Here is a 21,960-nt window from a genome sequence, read left to right as displayed (position 1 = left end):
CTGCAGCGCCTCCGCGCCTCCCCCGCCCGCCTGCCCGCTACGTGGCCCCGCCCCGCCCGCACCCCAGGTCCGCCCAGGTCCGCCCGGCCAATGAAACGCCGCGGCGGCGCGCGGGGCCCGGGGCGTTGTCCGCTCCTCGCCCGCCCATTGGCTGAGCTCTGCTCCCCGCCCGAGCCCCGGCCAGCCGGCCCGGGGGGCGGGACGCGCGGCCCGAGGTGAGGGACCACGGGCGGCGCACGGAAGATCGCAAAGGCCGGCGAGCCGGCTAGCGAGAGACAAACGCCCGGCAAGGAGTCGCGCGCTGAGCCGCCGCCACCGCTACCGCCAGACCCCAGCCTGCGCGGGGCTCCGTGCCAGAAGGCGGCGGCCAGGCCGAGTCCCAGCACAGCAAAGCAGGGAGGGCCCCCGACGGCGACCAGTCCGGCGAGGGGTCAACGAAGGAGGACCCGGAGGAAGGCGGCTTCACCGGGGACCCGGCAATGGCGCTCGACTTTCTGGCTGGATGCGCTGGGGGTAAGGAAGCGGGCGGGTCCTGCCCGGGCGAGCGCGGGGGCCGGGGACGCCCGGGGACGAGGCGTCCGGCCTGGGAGGCCAGCTCACCTGCGACCTCTCGACCCCGTGGCTTGCCCTATGGCTGAGATTTCCTCCCCTGTAAGATGGGTTAGCTGTGCTCCTGTTTCACGGGATTCTTGTGGGCGTGAATTGACATCAGGCCCGGAGGGCCCCTAGGGCGCTGTCCACCAAGGCAACTGTCTTTTAAGTCTTTCGCAGCACGTTCGGACGAGCAATCTGGGGCTCGGGGACATTACCGTGGTTGCCAGGGGACCGCCAGAAGGATGCCCCACCACACTCCTTGCCGAGGCCAGCGGACGGCGAGGCTCCGAGCCCATCTCCCTCACGCCATCCCCCAGCCTGCGCCGACCCGGAGCAGGGTCCCCTCCCTGGGCCCAAGAAGTTTGAAACTGCCTCCACCCCGTCTCCCGCAGCCATGTGGGTGGGCTGGGGCCGGGGGCTACCGGACGACCCCCTAGAGAGATGGCTTAAAAGGCGTGGGCCTGACCCCAGGCGCCTAGTCACGCCTTGGCGCCCGCCCCCTTCCTGCGCGGTTCTTCTGAGGAACAGACTGGCGGTGGGGGGGCGGGGGTAAAAGTGAAAGTCGCTCAGTCCTGTCCGACTCTTGGCAACCCCATGGCCTATACAGCCCATGGGATTCTCCAGACCAGAACACTGGAGTGGGTAGCCATTCCCTTCTCCAGGGGATCTTCCCAACCCAGGGATCGAACCCAGGTCTCCCACATTGCAGGCGGACTGTTTACGAGCTGAGCCACCACGGAAGCCCCTGGGAGGGGGGCAGAGTAGGCCTTGGGCTCAGGAGTGCACCCCGTGTGGGGCACCTTCCCCGAGGCCGAGCTGCCCCGCAGCGCTGAGGCCCTGTGTCCCCCCCGCGGACATTGAGTCCGCGTCCCTCTGGGCTGGCTGTGGCCTGACCATGGGCGCTGGGCACTGGCACTTCCCTCTTTGGCCTTTAGTGTCTGTTTTTCTTGTAGAGTTAATTTATTCAACAGGTATTCACTGGGAGCCAGGTTTAGCTGTCAGGGAAGTGCCAGAGGACTGGCTGAGTGTCCCCAAGCCCTGCCCAAGCTCTGACACTGGGCACTTGTCTCCTCCAGCAGGTCACCTGCCCCCCGGTGACTCTAATAACACTCTCAGCTACCTGCCAGCCAGCAGCTTCCCTGGAGGAAGAGGAGTGTGGAGAGCAGCCTTAGGCACATAAACCAGCATGATGCTAGCTTCCTGAGAGGAGGAGGCTGATGCAGAAGGGAGTGTGCTGGGAAGTGACCCAGACGGTTACCCAATCAGGCCTCCAGGCCCCAGAGCTTTCGGTCACGTGTCTTCCAAGCCCAGGTGCCAGAGGAGACAGGAGGGGCCGACTTCTATGGACCAAGTTGTCAGTTTTGCCCTGTCCATTCCCCTCTCTGCTGTTCCCACCCCCCCTCCCAGGGACCTCCCCTTGTGTCCTGCCACCAGGCCGGGGGCTCCTCCAGGGTAGGGGGTGGGCAGACCCTTCTCTACCCCACCCCCAATGGGGGCTCAGTCCCAGGGCCAAGGCCCCTTTGCAGCTTCTTGAGGAACGTGGGTTCTTCCCCCTGAGAAGCAGGATCCCTTCTGTATTCACACAGGTGTGCTGGGAGCTGTGGGGTTTGGGGCGGGAACACTCTTGGTAGAGTCAGACCCATCCCTTCAGACACACACGGTCAAGTCACCCTGGGCTCTTGCTCACCAGGGCCCTTGCCCATCCTCATCACGCCCACCTGGGAGAGACCCTGGCCAGGCCCTGGCTTGGTGAGTGGAAGGTACTCCACGGCCCCCAGACCTGTGGTCCTACCTGGGTCCAGGTGGACGCCTGGGGCTGGAGGTGCCTGTGCTTCCCCCGTGGTGTGAGCCGGAGATGGGCGAGGGTAGAAGGGACCCTCTCTCCTGGTATCACTTGACCTAGGAGAAACCTAGGCCCCGAAAAATGCAAGGAGGCCGCCAGGCTCGTCCCTTCCCCCAGCCTCAAGGCGCTAGGGGCCAGTGACCTGACTGTGTCCCAGGCTCAGCTTTCAGAGCAGAGGGGCCGTCCAGGAACCACGTCCGGGTGGCACCCCTAGCCTGAGCCCCAGAGGTTGCCTGGTTTCCTTGGGTTTGAGCTCCTCACCGGCTGGAGGTTCAGGGCAGGTGCAGGCTGTGTTTCTGCCCCCAGGGGTGGCTCTTCATTCAGCCTCCCGGGAGGGTAGATCCCTTCTGATTGGCTGCGTGTGAACCACGTGACCAACCTCGCCCTCTGGGAGGCGGGGTGGGGCCTTGATTGACAGCAGCCCTGAGGCCTGGCAGGGGGCTGGGTCAGAAGGGTCCCAGTACCCACTTCCACTCCCCCAAGAACTAGAATTTCAAATTCAGAAAATTCAAAACATGAAATGAAAACGGGGGTGGGTCTCAAATGATCAAAACAAAGTGTGTCTTGAAGACCAGAAACACAAAGGTGGAAGAGCTGAGGGACAAGACAGGCTTGGGGTGTCTTCACCCACCTGTGAGTGTTAGTGGCTCCAGAAGGAGGAAAAGGTCTGGCGGTGATGAGTATGATGAATAAATAATAGTGGAAATTTTCTCTGATCACTCTGCTGAGTGAAAGGGCTGAGGGTATTCCAGGCAGAGTTCTTTAAAGAAAAAAAGACACACCGTTGGTATCTCCTGGTAATATTCCCAAAATCTACAGATAAAAATCTCAGCAGCTTTCTGATAGAATAAATAAGTTATTGACAAAGGTGAATAGACAGGCTGCCCGTGGATTTCTCATCTGTGGCGCTAGAAACCAGAAAATTCGTGGCCGTGGCCAGAGTTAATGGCCTGGACTCAGTCTTCCCCAGAGCTGAGGACTGTCTTCCCTGATGGCATTAAAGAAACAGGTTTTGCAGATGAGCAGGAGTTCAGATGTGTTACCTCTGAGGGTCGTAATCAAGAGAGGCTCCAGTGATGAAAGTAGAGACCCCAAGATGGAATAGCCCTGAGTCTCGTGAGTTTTGAAGGTGAAGGTCAGTGGGAGATGGGCAGGGTGGGAATGTGCTTGGAGATGGCTCTTGGGGGTAAGGTGGGGCAGTAGGGGGCAGAGAAAGCCTCCTACTCTCACCCCATGGCGGGGTGGTGATAGTTCTTAACCCTGTTTCTACATGCAGGTTCCCTGATAGCTCAGTTGGTAAAGAATCCACCTGCAATGCAGGAGACCCCAGTTCGATTCCTGGGTCGGAAAGATCCACTGGAGAAGGGAAAGGCTACCCACTCCAGTGTTCTTGGGCTTCCCTTGTGGCTCAGCTGGTAAAGAATCCACCTGCAGTGTGGAAGACCTGGGTTTGATCCCTGGGTGGAAGATCCCCTGGAGAAGGGAAAGGCTACCCACTCCAGTATTCTGGCCTGGAGAATTCCATGGACTGTATAGTCCACGTGGTCACAAAGAGTTGGGCACACTGAGCGACTTTCACTTTCACATGTGGATTATGAGTGTTCTAAAGCAGAGGTAACTCTTAGCTAAACTAACAAATTAACCAGCAGAAAGGGGATAAATAGTAGTTTGCCTGAACCCACAAAAATGTGGAAAGCAAAGGGGTCTTACCCATAAAATAAGACGGAACTGTGTCAGATCTCTTGTCTAGGCAAAACCTGAACCTGCTTCAGACTGGGGTAGAAACCAAAACCCAGCTGTAGTTTGTTTATGGAACATCTAAAAGTAGTAAGACAAAGTTGAAAATTAGGAATGTCACCAAACTATACCAGATACTCGTGACCAAAAGCAAAGCAGGATTGGCAAAGCTAGTATCAAATAGAGTGGACTTTAAGGTCTGAGGGCTTCCCTTGTGGCTCAGCTGGTAAAGACTCCGCCTGCAATGCAGGAGACCGGGGTTCGATCCCTGGGTTGGGAAGATCCCCTGGAGAAGGGAAAGGCTACCCACTCCAGTATTCTGGCCTGGAGAATTCCATGGACTGTATAGTCCACAGGGTCATAAAGAGTCAACGATTGAGCGACTTGCACTTTTAAAGTCTGAAGCATTAAACCAGGTGAAAAGGACATTATATAAGGATTAAAAATACAATATGTGAAGAAACATAATAACTCCTATTTACTTGTGGACATCCACTAACGTGGTAACCAGCTCTGATGGGAAGCAGGAGAGATGAGTGGTTAAGAAGGAGGGCTCCAGGCCCAGAAGGTTTGGGTCCAGATCTTGGCTCCACCACTTACTGTGTGGTGTGGACATATATCACTTTCCTGTGCCTCAGTTTCCTCATCTGTAAAATGGGCTAATAGTCCTTTACATACATAAGAGGGAGAGTTGGTACACATACAAAGCTAAGAATGGTAACCAGCAGGTAGAAATGTGACTGTGGCTCAATGAATATTAGCCTGTTTAATTGCTCTATTATACATTGAAATATAGCAGTAAATATAGTAATAAATCACCAATGCAATGGACATGAACTCAGGCAAACTCGGGGAGATGGTGAGGGACAGGGAAGCCTGGCGTGCTGCAGTCCACGGGGTCACAAAGAGTCGGACACGACTGGACGACTGAACAACAACATAGCAATAAAAGCAGCGCTGTAAGACGTACACACGTGGAGTTCCAGGGAGGACAGCACCGGGTCAGTGGGGCAGTTAGCACACCTGTCTGAGCCTCACTCTCCTCCGTGAAGCGGAGTAACAAGACTGGTCCACAGGGATGCTTGTACCCTGCACAGCACACAGAACTCTGACAGGCGCTTGTGAGCCGTTCGGGATGGGGGGTGGGGGGCTTGTCCTTTTCTGGGAGGATGGATCTTTACAGGCCCTAGGCTGATATATAACCAAGCACGAACACAGAGTCGTGGGTGGCCACCCCGGGCACAGCGTGGCTCCCGAGCAGGGCAGGGGAGCGGTCAGCCAGCAGCTGCGATGCCTCACGTCCGGGTCAGCACTCCAGGACCAGGGGCAGCCCCGGGGAAGGCTGACTCTCAGTCCTGTACAAGTGCAGAGGGTGAGGCTCAGACGCTGAGTCCTTTGTGAGCTCAGCCAGCTGGGAAATCACAGAGGGAGAATTCAAACCTGGGTGAGGGGCTGGCCCCAAGTCCAGAACCCCTGGAGCCCCCGACCGTGCCAGGCATTTGCAGTGGTGGGAACATCTGAGAAATGGCTTTGACAACCTCCCAAGGGGCACCTTCTCTCTCTTTTTTTTAAACTTTTTGTTTTATATTGGAGCATAGCTAATTAACAGTATTGTGAGAGCATCACGTGGACAGTGAAGGGACTCAGCCATACATATCCATGCATCCATTCTCCCCCAAACCCCCTCCCATCCAGGCTGCCACAGAACATTGAGCAAAGGTCCCTGTGCCCTACAGGCGGTCCTTGTTGGTTATCCATTTTAAATACAGCAGTGTGTGCACACGTCCATCCCAAACTCCCTAACCATCCCTTCCCCTCACCCTTCCCTCTGGCAACCCCAAGTGCGTTCTCTAAGTCTGTGAGTCTGTTTTGTAAGGAAGCTTATTTGTATCATTTCCTTTTAGATTCCACATACAGGGGATGTCATATAGTATTTCTCCTTCTGTCTGACTTACTTCACTCAGTATGACACTCTCTGGGTCCATCCAGGTTGCTGCACCAAGGGGCACCTTCTTTTGTCCCCTGCAAAGGGCAGCCGGACAGAGAGAGAGTCACCAGCTTTGAGTCTGACAGGTCCTGGCTTGGCCTTGGGACGGCCACCCTCCCCTCGCCCCACCCCAAGGATCAAGGGGCTCCCGGGATGTGCAAGGCACATCCTTGCTGGACCCGTGCCCCACACGGCGGTTTCTGGGGCGTCTGGGTCACGGGCTGTCCTTTCTCTCCCCCAGGTGTGGCAGGCGTGCTGGTGGGACACCCATTTGACACGGTCAAGGTGAGTCTCTCATCGCCGTTTTATCCTCAGGCCATGGTGGAGGAGGTGCAGACATTGGAGGGAGGCTTGCAGGGTCGGGGCGGCGGGATACCCCTTTCTGGTGACCATCTCAGGAGCCCCCCAAGGTCCTCCCACAGCTCAGAAGGTAGAATCAGGCTTCTCCCTGATGCCCAGGCCAGCAGCGGCCTGTCCAGCAGGCCGGCCGAGCCTTTCCTCCTGGTCTGTTCTTCCATCTCCCAGCTGGGGCTGAACTTGGAGGTCCATCCTGATGCTTGGCCACCTGGGACAGAGGGACTGCCCAGAGCCAGGGGCATGCACCCTGTCCTCACCCAGAACGCCTCCAGACTGCTTCCAGCAGGCAAGGATTCAGAGAGAATTACAGAGAAATCACACATCAGCCTTTCCCGTGACCACGATCCCCCCAGAGTGGTGGGCCTTGGGCTGACACTGCCCGGGCATTTCTTGGGGGGCTGCAGAGAATAGCTCCGGGGAGGCGCCCCCACTCCCCCTTCTCCACGAGCCCACTCCTTGGCACGGGGTTAGGGCCCGGGTTCTCCGACGCCTCAGTGGAAACCAAGAGAGTCCACGTTCCCAGCTGAAAACTCCCAAATAAGATCTGCCCTCTGTTGTTGGGTGTTTTGTCCTTAAATTAGCCAAGTCGGGCCCCTTCCTCGCGGGCTTCCCTGGGAACCCGGCGAACTGCAAGCAGTGGGCCCTAGCCCAGACCCTGTAGCCCGCTGAACCCTGAACTTGGCTCCTCTTCCCTCAGGGGTGAGGGTGGAGCAAAGACAAGGATGTCACCTGTGTGTAGGTGGGCTTGAGAGACCCCCGTCTCCTCCTTTTTCAGGAACCCAGGTGTCCCTGGGCTGAGAACAGGTCCTGTGACTACAGTAGGGCTGCATTTCCTCCAGCACAGGCCCCGAGCACTGTGCTCTGACCTTAGAAAGGTCTGTCCCAGTGTCCAAAGTGGCCCAGTGGTTAAGACTCTGCGCTTTCACCGCTGTGGACCGGGGCCCCATCCCTGGTCGGGGAACTAAGATCCTCCAAGCCACTCCAAAAACAAATAAGACAGGTCTCTCTCTGGGCCTTGCGCAGCTAGCTCCAGGCCCCCTGACCGCCCACCTGCCGGTCACTTTACCTCCGAGCCAACTGTTCTGACCTGCACCGTGAGGGGCTGGCGAGATTTCCCAAAGCCTCCGGGCCCGGCACAGCGGTGTGGTTTGTGCTGGATTGAATTGTTAGTTCCGAAGGGCATGGATTCCTTCCACCCCAGAAGGCAAGGCCAGGCTCTCTTGCCACGCAGTGGGCCCCCGTGTCCCTCCAGGGCTGGGGGAGCCTGTCCACGTGGGGCCACGGTCATGTGCTGTGCGTGCCTCTCAAAGCTGCATCTAGCCCAGAAGTGTCTCTGATTCACTTCCTCTGCCCAGCTCTGCAGAGGCGTCTCTGAGCTGGGACTCGGCCAGGCCTTCTTCAGGCGCCTCCTTGGGGTCCCCCCTGACCCCCCAGCCAGGTCAGTCCCTCCAGGCTGGGGGCCACTTTGTTCTGGTGCCTCCAGCTCCCTCTGAGCTCCTGAGCCATGACCAGCGCCCCAGGGGTAGCCTGAGCTCAGGAACCCCTCCACCGCTGGGCTCCTGCCCTGCCCCACCTTACCTGGCACCTGGGGGTTGGTCTTTGAGGAAATCCATTTGTAACTGTTTTTGCTTTTGCCACTGCGGCCCACCAGCATCACCTCTGCGCAAATCGATCTTTAAAAAGCCAAGCCTTTTTAAAGGGGAAAAAAACCCCACCTCTAGCAAGTCCCCACTGTCACTCAAGTTCGTGACCCTTCTTGCCCACCCCCCACCCCCATGCCCTCAGACCCTGTGACCTTCTGCTGATTCCAGGTAGAGCCGCTCAGCTCTTTTGGTTTAACTTAATGCCAAAGGCTTTTTTTTTTTTTTTCTCCTGGCTCTTTTGCATTATAAAAGTTAAGCATTCTTGGGACTTCCCCAGTGGTCCAGTGGCTAAGCTTCCAATGCAAGGGGCCTGAGTTTGATCCCTGGTCAGGGAACTAGATTCCACATGCCACAACTAAGATCTGGCACAGCCAAATAAATAAATATTTTAAAAAAATAATAATAATAAGCATTCTCAGTCAAAGAAAACAGGAAAACGCTGGGGTTTTTTTAAATGTGTTTTAATTAAAACACATACATAAAAAAAAAAAAACCCACATACATACACACTTTTTATGGTTAGTTTTCTATTACAAAAGTAATGTAGGGTGTAAGAGAATGCTCACCATAACAGACACATGTAAACAAAACAAAACAAACAAAAAAACTAGTCCTTTATGTAACCTTTCCCCCAACCCTTGTTAATGATTTCTACCAGAAAACATACATGCACACAGGCCCATATATAGTCCTGGCTTTTGGCAAAAGTGGGATTTACCCCCCCAGCTCTGCAAGTGGTCATTTTCACTGAAGTGTTTCACATGGAGACCCACGCCCACGTGCTCACCGCCGAAGCACAAACCTGTGAGGAGAAATGAGGCATCCCTTCCCGCAGAAACCCCCCTCCCCTCCTAACACCCCCGCCCTCCCCTCTTCCAGGCGGCCAGCACCCTAACTTCTCATCCACGGTCCTGTTTTCATGAACTTGGACCTGGGTTTCCGAATGCATGAGGGGACACCCACATTGCAGTTCCATCCACACCATCTCGTGACTGCGACCTCGGCAGTGTGTCCCCTTGGAACACAAATTTGAGTCCAAGACGTGGTTCACCTCTGTGGCGCCCAGAACCACAGCCACTGCCCTTGGACACACCACCTTCACACGCGTTTCTGTGGACGTGTCTGGGCCCTCTCTCACCAGGGAGCAGCCGGCCCCGGGCGGGGGCGGGGGCGGGGAGGCCAGGGCCTGGCCTCGGGGGTCCCGGGCCTGGATGTGATGTTGAAATTTTGTGTTGCTTTAACTGCCTTTACTTTCTGAGCTAGGGGCTGTCTCCGTCCATAGCAAAATGTAACTTTGTTGTAGATGAGCGTAAGCCTCATCCCGGAGAGCGCTAGTAAGTACAGACCAGGTGAACCCAACGCTTCTCTTCTCTGCCCAAACCAGACCCCGGGCCTGGACCCCGCCCCACCACCCCGCACCCACCAGACTGCCCTCCTAGACTGGCAGGGGCAGGGAGGGTATGAGATGAGCTTGCACCCAAGCACAGGTCCCGGGGTGGGGGCCCTGGGGGCTGGTTGAGAAACAGTAGCCCCGTCTTGATCAGGGGTTCTTTATGCAGGGTCTCCCAGCCCTGGGGGGGGAAGCTGGGAACCTCCTGGGGTTGATGTATAAATGACTTACTTTTCCAGGGGTGGGTCCGTCAATCCTCCAATGAGATCCTACTACCCCCAAGTGTTAAAAACCTCAACTCTAGATTCTATAAGACTCAGGCCACATTTTACCCCAGACCTGGTTCCCCCAAGCCTCCCAGATGTGAGTGCCCATCCCAGCCCCGGGGGTCAGACACAAAGGGGAGATCCCCTGCAGCGTCTTGTGGGACCCGAGCTGGCCCGAGCCTGGGCGTGAAACCAAGTCCAGCCTGCCAGGATGGCACCGGGGTGTCCGTAAGTCTGACCCACGGAGGGCAGGGCACAGCTCCGTTTCACATCATCTCTGCTGACACGGCCTCCTTGGTGCCGGTGTCAGGGGCCACAGGAGGAAAAGCCAGTCCTCCAGAGACCCCCGGACGTCGAAGGGAAAGTGGGAAGCCTCCCATCACAGAAGCAACCTGAGGCAGAGCTCATGGTGTTAAGATGCCCTCAGAGTTCTTGAGTGGTTGTGCTCTTCTCCGAGCTGGCAGCCAGGGTGGGGAGGGTTGCTGGGGTGGTCAGCGGCCTCTCAGAGCAGTGGTCGCCAGCGTTGAGGTCCCCGTGTGCAGGCATGAGATTTCTTTTTTGCTTACAACACATTTTTGTCTGTAAGTGCATTCGCCAGCACCCTCAACACCACTCTGGCCACGACCAACACAGCCACTCATGTCCCTGGAGAGGACAGCCTTGACCGAGTTGCAGGATCTTTCTGAGCCTCGGTTTTCCCATCTTTGAAACAGGAGTGACCCTGACCCCACTTCAGCCAGTGATCACGACGGAGCCCCTCTCCACTGCCCGGCACAGAGAGGCGCTCACGCCATGGCCAGGGCTGTAGTGGGGATCGCGTCTGAGTCAGAGCTGAGCCCAGGGCCGAACCTAGCTTACCCACCTCCCCCAGACACAGGAAGAAAAGATGCTCCTGCTCTGACCCTGGGGGATGAGTGTTAAGGACTGAGATAAGCTCTCTGTGGACAAAGAGTGCTTTCTTTGGCTCTGGCCTGCTGGGCTCCGAGGGCCCTCGAGCCCTGGAGCTGCTGACTTGGTCCCAAGGAGGCGACCAGTGGCTCTCCGCTCACCGCTTTACTAACTCATGACCACTGCCCTCCTCAGGGGCCACCGGCAGAAACCAAGCAGAAGGCCCGAAAGGCCCAAGGCTCCTCACTGAACACCCATGGGCATTCCCAGCCCCGATGTGGAGAGCGCGTGGTGGGGTGTTAAGACTGGACACCCCTTGGGCATCGGCCAGGACTTGCTTCCGGGATGGTGGGAGGTCTCGGGAGATGCCTTAGGCCCCACTGTCAGTACCTCGTGCGGAGATAGTGAACAGGGGTCTTGGGGACCCCCACCCCTCTGCAGCTGGCTGTCTCCGTGACTGTTTGTCCACAGACAGCCCTCCCTAAAAATGGCACAGATATCCAGCCCCCTCCCTGGGATTCCAAAAGCCACAGAAAGCTCCTTGGCTCCCTGCCTCATGGGTCCAAACTCAGGCCTCCTGGAGAGAGTCTCCCCGGGGGTCCTGCGTGCTGGCCCCAGAGAGCTGGGCACTCTGACTCCACGCGGCCACTTGACTTACACTGGGTCCTCCTTCCAGGTGCGGCTTCAGGTCCAGAGTGTGGAGAAGCCCCAATACCGAGGGACCTTGCACTGCTTCCAGGCCATCATCAAGCAGGAGAGTGTGAGTGCCTGGGGCCCGTGGGGGTCAGGTGGGGCGCCAGCCTCAGCATTGCCTCTGCAGTGCTGTGGGTCTGGACCACAGGGGCTTCCCTGACAGCTCAGTTGGTAAAGAATCCATCTGCAATGCTGGAGACCCCAGTTCGATCCCTGGGTCAGGAAGATCCGCTGGAGAAGGGAAAAGCTACCCACTCCAGTATTCTTGGGCTTCCCTGGTGGCTTAGCTGGTAAAGAATCCACCTGCAATGCAGGAGACCTGGGTTCGATTCCTGGGTTGGGAAGATCCCCTGGAGAAGGGAACGGTTACCCACTCCAGTATTGCGGCCTGGAGAATTCCATGGACTGTATAGTCCGTGGGGTCAAAAAGAGTGGGCCACGCCTGAGCCCCTTTCCCTTTCCCTTTCTCTCACTGGACCACAGGCGGTGGAGCAGGACACCCTGCCTCTGCGATGCTGTGGCCCCTGGACCGCAGAGCCGGGAGAGGAGGCGGTGGGCAACTCAGGGGCACAGCCAGGCTTTGGAGACGGGAGGGCGGGCGTGCCCGGGCCTCTCAGATTGAGAACCTGGGTTCTGATCAAGTTCTGCTTGGTCCTCACGAGCAGCTGAGGTGGGTCGGGGCAGCCACCACCGGCATGGAGGGTCCCGGGAGGAAGGTGGTGAGCAGCTCTATAGACTCCAAGCCGGAGCGCACCTGACGCCTCTCCGTGCGCCCCGCAGGTGCTGGGCCTGTACCGAGGCCTGGGGTCGCCACTCCTGGGGCTGACCTTCATCAACGCGCTGGTGTTCGGCGTGCAGGGCAACACCCTGCGGGCGCTGGGCCGGGACTCACCGCTGAACCAGTTCCTGGCGGGCGCGGCGGCAGGGGCCATCCAGTGCGTCATCTGCTGCCCCATGGAGCTGGCCAAGACGCGGCTGCAGCTGCAGGAGGCAGGCCCGGCGCGCACCTACCGCGGGCCCCTGGACTGCCTGGCACAGATCTACCGGCAGGAGGGCCTGCGCGGCGTCAACCGGGGCATGGCATCCACGCTGCTGCGCGAGACGCCCAGCTTCGGCGTCTACTTCCTCACCTACGACGTACTGACGCGCGCACTGGGCTGCGAGCCGGGCGACCGCCTACTGGTGCCCAAGCTGCTGCTGGCGGGCGGCACGTCGGGCATCGCATCCTGGCTCTCCACGTACCCCGTGGACGTGGTCAAGTCGCGGCTGCAGGCCGACGGGCTGCAGGGCGCGCCACGCTACCGGGGCATCGTCGACTGCGTGCAACAGAGCTACCACGCCGAGGGCTGGCGCGTCTTCACGCGGGGGCTGGCATCCACGCTGCTGCGCGCTTTCCCGGTCAACGCCGCCACCTTCGCCACCGTCACCGTGGTGCTTAGCTACGCGCGCGGCGAGGAGGCCCGGCTCGAGGGCGACGCCGGCTCCGCCGCCCTGGCCCAGCCCTCCAGCCTGTGATGCCCCCTGCCCCTCCTTCCCGGGGGCCGCTTTTCCAAAACGCAGCCCAGACTCTTCCAAAACTGTAAATGGGTCCCCCGCCGACCGCCCTGCCCCAGACGCCCGAGACTCCATGGACTAAGGGCTCCGTCAGACCTGGGTTGAATTCCACTCCTCAGCTGGGTGGGCCTTGGCTGCAGTACTTGACCTCCTTTGGCTTTTCTCGGCTGTGAAATGGGGAGCCTGTTCCCCGTGTTGTACTGTCAGGAAGCTCAGAGATGCTGCCTGTGGAGCACCCAGCCTGGCACTGTTACTGGCTTCTGGAATCTTCCAGAAACCCAGCCAACACTCCAACCCTTCCCTGGTATCCTGGCACACCTCCAGGGGGGTTTCTGAAGACCCACCAATGGGCTTGCCAGTGACTCATTAATTCTCAAATCCTCCACCTGCAGAGCTCCAGGAACACTTCTAGACCACCTATCCAGTCTGTGTTAGGAATGGAGGGGCAGCTCAGGCGCCTTCTGGGGTCCCAGAACCCAACCCCCTGCCAGCACACCCCAGCTTCTCCAAGCTGCAAGGCTGGGAATACCCCTACTCCCGCCACTCCCACTGGAGGGTAACCTGGGGACCACTAAGAAGCCATGGAACCTTCTGGAAGTTCCACGTTAGCTCAGGAGCTGGGGTGGGGGAGCAGGCGCAGGTCAGTGGAAGGGGAGATCACCACAGTTAAAAAGAGCCATGGCAAGGGGGAGTCTTACCACTCTCTGAGCCTCAGGATGCCCATCTGTAAAATTGGGACATGACTCAGCTGATGTCTGTGGCCCAGGCCCACTGCCGACGGCCGGGCTTCCCCGAGGTTTGCAGAGGGGTCAGCAGGGAGAACCCTGTGGGACCCCTGAGCCCTGGGAAATGGTGTCTTTCCCAGGCAGTCAGTCTCAATGCTTTGCGTTCCCGTGAGTCCCAGGCGGGGCCTGTGAGTGGGCACGGGTCTGACCAGTTTGGGCCCCTCGAGGTCAAAGGGCATGTGCGCCCACGCAGCCAGGGCTGTCACTAGAAGCCGGCCGGTGGTGTGAGCTCCGGCAGCCTGGGCACGGCTGGCACCTCATGGCCGGGAGACCAGACAGGGAGGCGAATGCTTTTGCACAAGTTGGAGGTGACTGTGGCCTCCACGGTGACTGGAGGTGACTGGCCCTACTCCCGGGAGGCGGGCTGAGCTCAAGGAAGCCAGAATGACCCTCCCCCCAGCCCCTCCCCACCCCCCCCCACCCCCACGTGGCATCATTGTTGTACAGAAACCTCCGAGGGAATAAAGTGCTCTTTGTTTTTTAAGAGTGAGGTTTCATTTGTGTATCACAGAGGAAGGGGGTTCACCCCCACCCCCTCACAGGAGTCGGAGGGGCCGGCCTGGTGGTTGGCCTGACCCAGGCCAGCGACAGGGCACCTCCAGACCCTCAGTTTCCCCATCTACAAAATGGGGCTAATGGAGGCGTGAGGGGTGGACTGAAGTTCACCAACATGCTGGGTGCAGCCTCAGCCAGGTAGTGAGCGCGTCTCCGTCTGTTGTGACCCAGGGAGGGGAGGCCCGGTCCCGGCCCAGCGGGAGGGTGGGCAGGGCAGGCGCGTGGGCAGGGTAGGCACCTGGGCAGGGCAGGCGCTGTGTGCCGTGAGCTCCCTGGAAGGACGGAGGTGGGAGGGCTCGGGGGACCCTAGCTGAGGCCAGAATCCGGAGGAGGGAGTTCTGCGGGGAGGATGGACTTGTCCTGAGCTTGACCTAGACCAACCTAAGGATCCCTGAGGGCTTCCTGAAGGAGGCCTTCCGTGCCAGAGGGGTGTCTTCCTGTCCGCCCACCCCCACTTCTGCTCAGCCTCCCGGAATCAATCCGGGCCAACCTGGGTCTCCACAGCTCCGAGCCTGGAGACTCCTTTCAACCGCTGAGCCAGAAACCTCTGCCCCCCGGCAGAGGAGAGAAGAGAGCTGGAGAGAGAGGCCCAGCTTCCCCCCAGGAGCGCTCTGGGATCCTGCCCCCTACAGCCCGCCGAATCCCCCATACCAGCCTGTGACGTCAGGCTTGTCTGCAGTTTCCAAGGAAAGGAGGGCGGGAAGGAGCTGGCTGGTGACCCCAGGCCGGGTGTCCTCAGATAGGTTAACCCAGGAGGGTCCCCCATTCCCCGGTCCTAGGCAGCGGCTCCGTCCTCAGTGAGGTCCCCCTGCCTCACATTTCTATTTCCTCTGAAAGAAACCAGGCAGATGCTAAAGCCCAGGGTCCCCGCTCCCAGCCTTGCTGCTGATGGTCAGACACCAAGAGAGGAGGGGTTAGGAGAGGTGTCGGGTTTACATGGGTCTTTTGACATTTTGTTTTCTCCCTGATCTGAATTTTATTTATTTCTTTATTAACATGGTAAAAAGTAAAAAATGCAAGTGGAACCCAGGCTGTGCAATGAGAAGGAAGACCTGACTCCTGCCTCTTCCTGGCCATGTGCCCCTCCTGGGGCATCTCGGGCAAGTCCCAGCACGTGGGAACATCCTCTCTCCCTGGGCAAAGCCGGGCCCAGGTCCTGACCGTTCCATTCTTTGCTGTCTTCAGTTGGCAGTTATCTTGGAGACTGGAGATTGTAGCAGTTTCCAGGGCTGCCGTAACAATGGCCCACAGACCGTGTGGCTAAAACCACAGAGATTTCTTCTCTTAGCTTCTGGAGGCCAGAAGTGTGAAATTCAGGCGTCAGCAGTGTTGGTTGCTTCTGGAGGGCCCAAGCAGGAATCTCTCCTGGCCTCTTCCAGCACCTGGTGGCCGGCAGTCCTTGGCTTATAGGCACGTTGCTGCAGTCTCTGCCTCCATCCTCAAGTCATCTTTTCACCTGTGGGTCTGTTGTCTTTTTTGTTACTTTTTTACCCACACCAGTTGACTTGCAGCATCTTAGTTCCCTGACAGGGACTGAACCCGGGCCCCCCAGCAGTGAAAGCCTGGAATCTTAGCCACTGGACTTCCAGGGTCCCTGTCCTCTTTTCAGGAGGACACCAGGTGTTGGCTTAAGGGCCCGCCTACTCCAGGATAACCTAACTAATAACACCTGCAAAGACCATTGTCAAATGTCACATTCACAGGCACCAGTCAGCCCTTGGCACACACAGCCCCTTTAATGCTCCCAACAGCTCTTGAAAGTCAGCACTGGCGCCCTCATTTTGCAATAGAGGACACCATTTGGGGGGCCTGTCTAGGGTCACGAGACCAGGGGCTGCTGGGGCCGGAGCCTCAAGGCCCTACAGGTCCACAGCCCTCACCGCACCCCCTGCCCCTGTCCGGGCCGGCCTCCACTCACCAGCGGAAGCTTCACAGGAGCCAGGAACAGCCGGGGCTGTGCCCTGGCCTCTGATGGCAGACTCCCCGGTTCCGTGACTGGAGTGGAGTTCAAGCCACAGAGGCGCCCAGGACAGGGCCAGCTCCACTCAGTCAGCTTGGGCCTCAAGTTCTGTCCTGCAGGGGCGCCCAGGCCTTGACCTCCTGACACCCAGCAGTGTCCCCGGTCACAGCGTCCACCCTGAAGGCCGCTGGGAACGGAGCCTATGCAGACCCTCGCCCAGCCCCTGGAACTACCCTCTCCCCACCCCACCGCCCCCACACACATGTACACACCCAGAACTTCCAGGTTGGGTTTTTCCAGATGAGTCAGGGGTGAAGGAAGGCAAGGAGGCAGGATCGAGTGAAGCCCAGACATGGGGCTGAGAGGCCAGTGGTGATGGGTGATCTGCTGGGAGCCTGCAGGCTGAGGAAGAGTGACCATCACAGAGCAGGACTCCTGGAGGCAGCCTGGAGGAGGCAGGTGTCCGTGAAGACAAAGTTTGGGGGCAGCCACGGGCAGGGGCAGGGTCATCAGAAGGAAGCAGCCAAGGCACAGGCAGGCCAGATGACAACGGACGGACGATCCCCGGGCAGACGCTGAGGTCCCCGGGGCTGGTGGGAGCAGAGGACCCAGCACTCGAGTCAGGTGACTGCCGCAGAGTGGGGCTCAGAAAGGGATGAGCAGCCCACCCCCTGGCCTTGGGGTTTCTCTGCCCTCCTCACTGAAGCCTCCACCTCTCCCACCCTCCCGGTACTGGGTCCTGACCTCATCCAGGGTGATAAGGCTTCCTGGGGCCACTGCTCCCCCTGCCGCATTCTCCATGGGCAGGTGTCCCCCCTCCCCGATCTGGGGGCAGCCCCAGGCCTTGATCAGATCGCCCCTCCGGCATGCCTATGCTCCCCTCCAACCCAGGCCACCCTACAAGGGGCGTCGTCCTGGGGGACAGTCCAGCAGTCCCAGCCCCGCCCCCAGCTCAGCCCCAACTCCGCCATTTGGCCCCCGGTTGGCAAGTCTCTCTTCCTCCTAAATTCTGTCTCTTCCTCCTAAACTCTCCGAGGTTGACTTCCGGCCCCCAGCCACCCCTCCTCCTGGCAGAGAGGTCCCCCACTTTCCACTGAGGAAAACGAGGCTTCCAGGGCCAAGGTCATGTGCCTTTCGGTTAGGCAGAATGCCTATGGTCTGTGCAAGCAGGCTGCCCTCCCCCCGCACCGGGCTGGGGTCCTCCTGCAGGCCGGGGGCTCGGCCACAGGTGGGACCACTGGAGGATGGGTGAGCACCCACACCCCTCACCTGGGGCCTCGTGGGGCCCGCAGGCTGGCCCCGGAGGGTCCGCGCCTGTGCTGACGCTGAGGGGCCCTAACTTGCCCCACCGTGTTCGGGCTCCGGAAACCACCCTGCGTCTCCACGGGGGCGGTTGGCTTTCGGGGGTCTCAGCACCCCGACACCATGCATCCACGCGCACTTGGCCCCGCCCTGCCCGCTGGAGTGACGAGAGCACAGTGCCCCCCACCCGTCACCGCCCTGGCACGCTCCTGAGACACAGAACTGAGCGAAGCCTGCATGGGGCATGGGCCCAGAGCCGAACTCTGCCAGGGCAGAGCCAGGAGGTGATGGCAGAGCGGTAGGTGATGGAAGCGGCGGGGTGGACCAGGTGGCACACCCTTCCTTGGGGGCCTGCTCTGAGGCTGCGCTCCCTCCTGGCCGCTTTCTCTCTTCTTTCACAGCACGTCCCAGATCTCTCTTCTCTCTCCTGCCTTCTCCTCTACCAGATGTAACCCAAGTCCTGTTTGTGCCCTTCCGTCAGCACCTGACACATCACTGGTGCTGAGTGAGTAAGTAACCCTGACAATTCGACAGGAAGCTTTGGAAATGAAAAACTCCAAGAGGGAGGGGAGGAGAGGGTGGAAAAGTAGGTCGAGGCTGGGGCTTAGGATTTTATCGGATCTTGTAGGAACAGGGAGTCACAGTAGCTTCTGGTGCAGTGGCAACCCCCACGCTGGAGATTGGCATAGTTGCCAGTGGAAGGCCAGAGAGGAGCAGCCGGGGCCAGACCTAGGAGCTGAAGCCGCTGGCAGTGAGAGCCAGACCCAAGACTAGGAGATGCTTTAAGAGCCAGAGAGGCTGACGAGCTGGGAGCCAGGTGGGCACTGCAGACAGGGACCAGGGATTCTTTGCAAGGGGGGTGGAGATGAACTGTGGCAAGCAGAGTGCTGTGGAAGTCAGGTAGCCTGAGTCACTGACATTGCCAATGACCCTCATCCATGGCACGAGTGATCTACGGAATTCCTCCAAAGGCAGTCTAGAGGAATTAACTGAAAAGGTGTTCACAGTGCCGGGTGTGGTCCTGGGCCCAGCTCTGTGTTATTACAGCCGGGTGGAGGTATGGGCCCGAGCAAGGAAGGACGTCTATTATCTGGGGGGACCACAGGAAGCAACTCCAAAGCCCCAGCAACCCAGGTCCTTCCCACCTCAAACCTGAAGATGCACACACTCTCACTATGGCTGTTCCTCGATACAGCTGGACTACAGACCTTCCCTCCGCAGTTCTGGGCCTCATGTGGGCCTCGACTTGCCCCCTCCAAAGAGGAGGCAAAGTCATGTGAATTAAGGAGTAATAATAAACCCCGATCTGCAGTCCAGCAGTCACCAGGACCCTAGCTGGATGAGGGGAGAGCTGAGTATTTTGTTCCCCTGACCCCAAATCCTATCTAGCTCTCAGTATGTTTACCAAGCTTTAGAGTCTATCCCAGTTAGGAATAAGTTTTTTTTTTTTTTGGCAGGGAGTTTCCATAATTACCAGAGGGTCATGGGTCTAACTGCATGAGAATTTCATTTGGTTGTACTTTCTAAAAAGTGGGTGAGGGGGCTTCCCTGGGGTTCCAGTGGTTAAGACGAGAGCTTACGGCCACTTGTACTGTGTAATGTAACTCAGTGACAGGCGGCTTAGAGATCCAGGAACAAACAAGAACCACAGGCATTAAAAAGCTTAACAACATTATGCGTTTATTATATTTTATAGAGCCATGTTACACATGCTTGGTGCTTCGAAGTGAGTTATCATTAAATGTTTTTCTGGATGCAAAGCCATCTGATGCTTGATGCGGATGCCTTAAATACTATAATATTTCTGCATCTATGACCTATGAGCTAAGGAAAAACCAAGGACAATTCCAGAAATGGCAAACAACATTTAAGAAAAAGATGTACATGAGACACAATGCCAAGTCCTTGAGCCAGGGCCCACAGAAGTTACCAGAAAGTGAATAAAAACAGAATTGTTTTATGAAGATAGTTTGACCCATCACCATCTGTAGATAACAGAGCCTCATACCAGTTATGGATGTTGTAGAAAAAAGCTGTTTGGTACCGATGCCCTTTCCACCTCCATACTGTATGCAGACAGCGAGCAAGCCCCCAGGTAGAGTAGCAAACAGAATATAGCACAGCAACCGGCCCCTTCCTGTGACATCCCAATGCTGCTTCTTATGGTGTCTGAAGGTCTTTAGTGAATGAAAAGCAATTAATCTGATCAAATGACATTTTGCGGAAAATCAATCATCTTGCTTTAGATGGATGTGACGCCACCATGCTCACCTCCCCTGCAGACTCCCCGAATGCGGGCTAGGGACATGAGGGCCGGGATGACCAGTCTGGGGAGTTTGATTTGCCTCCTGACCTAACGCCCATGTTCTACTTCAACATTCCCTTCCGGTTTTCATAAGAAGGGGGGCGGATGAAGAGTGTCCACGGTGTGCTGCCCGCCCCTCCCATCAGCTCTCCGTCCACCCCCAGCTCCAGCAAACATCCTCTCCTGACAAGGCACTCCGGGGACCACTCTGGCCTCGGCCTTCCGCGGGACACGCCCACTCGTGAAGGGCCCGCCCCCTCCTGCCTGCTGCCTAGGCTCTTAAGGGTCCCGCACTGACTGGGCCTTCAGGCAACCCAGGAACCCAAGCACAGTCTGCATGGTCCAGGCAGTTAACAATCAAGGCGCATCAAGGTCGGGAAGCTGGGGTGCAGACCTAGCCAGCCATGCAGTCAAATGCTTCTGCGCAGGCGCGAAGGTTCCCGAGGGCACGCTCTGGAAAGCGGAAGAGCAAGCCGTGGAGTGCACGACTACGGCCGCCAGGAAGCACAGCTCGGGGGTTGAGCCTCCTCCGTGACCTCCTGGGGTCAAAGGAGCGCACCCCCGCGGTCGTGAGCTCTGACAGGTGCTTCACCAGCACCGAGGCCAAGGGGAGCCAGGCCAAAGGGCTCTGCGGTCCGACAGGCGCCGGGGAGGCTAGGCGAAGGCCGCCCAGTGGACAGAGGCCTTGCGGGCAGCGCACAGCCCACCGGCGAACCGTTTCGGTTCTCACCACTGCTCTGACCTCTGGGGTCCTGCTTCTGCTGGTGGTCAGATGTCAAGAAGATGGACCTGAGGACTAATAGTGTGGCCTTGCTCAGCACGCTGACCCCAAAATCAGAGGCATCAAGGTACAGGAAGCGATCCACGTTCTCTGCCTGTAGCTGTCCTGGGGTGGATTACCAGGTTTCCAACTCAAAATCGGAGCGGGCCAGGTCTTCCTGTGTCGCAGACACACATCCCGAGGTGAACGTCCAGTAGGTAGGTCTGGCTAAGTGCGGGTGGCAGTAAACCTACTGACAGCGCTTCAACAGCCTCGGTCTCTGGAGGCCGCTTGCTGAATGAAGGACTCTCATCTATTACAGAGAAACCAACTAGAACTCGGCAACATCCGCAGGCCTCCAGCGGAGTATCCCAATGGTTTTCATTTTACTCAAATTTAACAAAATAATTGACATTTAAAAGAATGTACATGAAAACCAAATTGAAAAAAAAAATTTTTGTCAAATCCACAGGCCTTGAATCTAGGTACAGCACACAAACATCGTAAGAAACCACCAGTGAGCTCAAGGTCACCTTGGAAAATAGATGTCACTCTGGGGTGACAGTTCTTTATACAAATACTATGCTTCCCCCTAAACCCCCACCACCAAAAAAGGGGGGAAAATAATATAAGAAATCCAAAAATAGAAAACAACATCTTGTTAAATGTAAACTTACCCTCTGAAGTTTTTATATTACATATGCTAGAAACATGCATTTATTTCAGCTCAGATGTAAGAAAATATGTATCAGTATTACTTATAAATCAGATTAATCAAGACAATTGACTGTTAGAACACCATTTCAAATTTTAGTAAATTACATCTTTAGCAAAATTATAAATTCTAACCACAAGCAGAATGGGTGTTAAGTTATACCCAATGAGAACTACCTCTATAAGCGGTCACTCACTCGTGTCCTACACTACTGTTGTAAATTGAGAGTGCTATGTCAAGGAGGAACTTGGGCGTTAAACTTTCTTCCAACGCCCAATGAAATTGCTTTCAGAAATTAACTGCAGCTTGAGAGAAAAACACATGAACACACGGAGAAGAGTTAAGGGGAGCAATGGCTATTCCACTCAGAGACAGAAAGGGACGGGAGAGATGACGGAAGGCATCCCCAAGGGGTCAAGGCACAGAGGAAGAAGAACCTCCCTCCAACTCAGGGGCATGGCATGGCTCTTGGGGCCGCTGGGAGATTTCCCCACGGCCTGATTCTTGTCTCGCCGTGGGCCCTTGGGCAGGAGTCCTGAGGATGACGCCAGGACCAGGCTCCAGTGTGGCACAGCGCTGGGTGAGGGCGTGACCCCTAACAGCCCCTTGGGGGGCTGCTGACCCGA

The 21,960-nt window shown here is 57.6% G+C and overlaps 1 protein-coding gene across 2 annotated transcripts; it reads left to right on the top strand.

The window, feature by feature from the left end:
- The first annotated feature begins 317 nt into the window (after positions 1–317).
- SLC25A29 (solute carrier family 25 member 29) lies at positions 318–14,187 on the top strand. Of its 2 annotated transcripts, XM_061159419.1 has the most exons (4): positions 318–513; positions 6,403–6,446; positions 11,382–11,465; positions 12,179–14,187. In XM_061159419.1, the coding sequence occupies exons 1-4, from the start codon at positions 480–482 to the stop codon at positions 12,911–12,913; spliced, it is 897 nt and encodes a 298-aa protein (XP_061015402.1). In that variant the 5' UTR covers positions 318–479; the 3' UTR covers positions 12,914–14,187. The 2 variants fall into 2 exon arrangements, with proteins under 2 accessions (XP_061015402.1, XP_061015401.1); XM_061159418.1 differs by lacking the exons at positions 318–513; positions 6,403–6,446 and having other exon boundaries at positions 9,534–11,465.
- The last annotated feature ends 7,773 nt before the right edge of the window (positions 14,188–21,960 follow it).

This window comes from Dama dama, chromosome 13 (genome assembly GCF_033118175.1).
Source record: "Dama dama isolate Ldn47 chromosome 13, ASM3311817v1, whole genome shotgun sequence".
NCBI lineage: Eukaryota > Metazoa > Chordata > Mammalia > Artiodactyla > Cervidae > Dama > Dama dama.
This window is presented reverse-complemented; position numbering and strand designations above follow the sequence as displayed.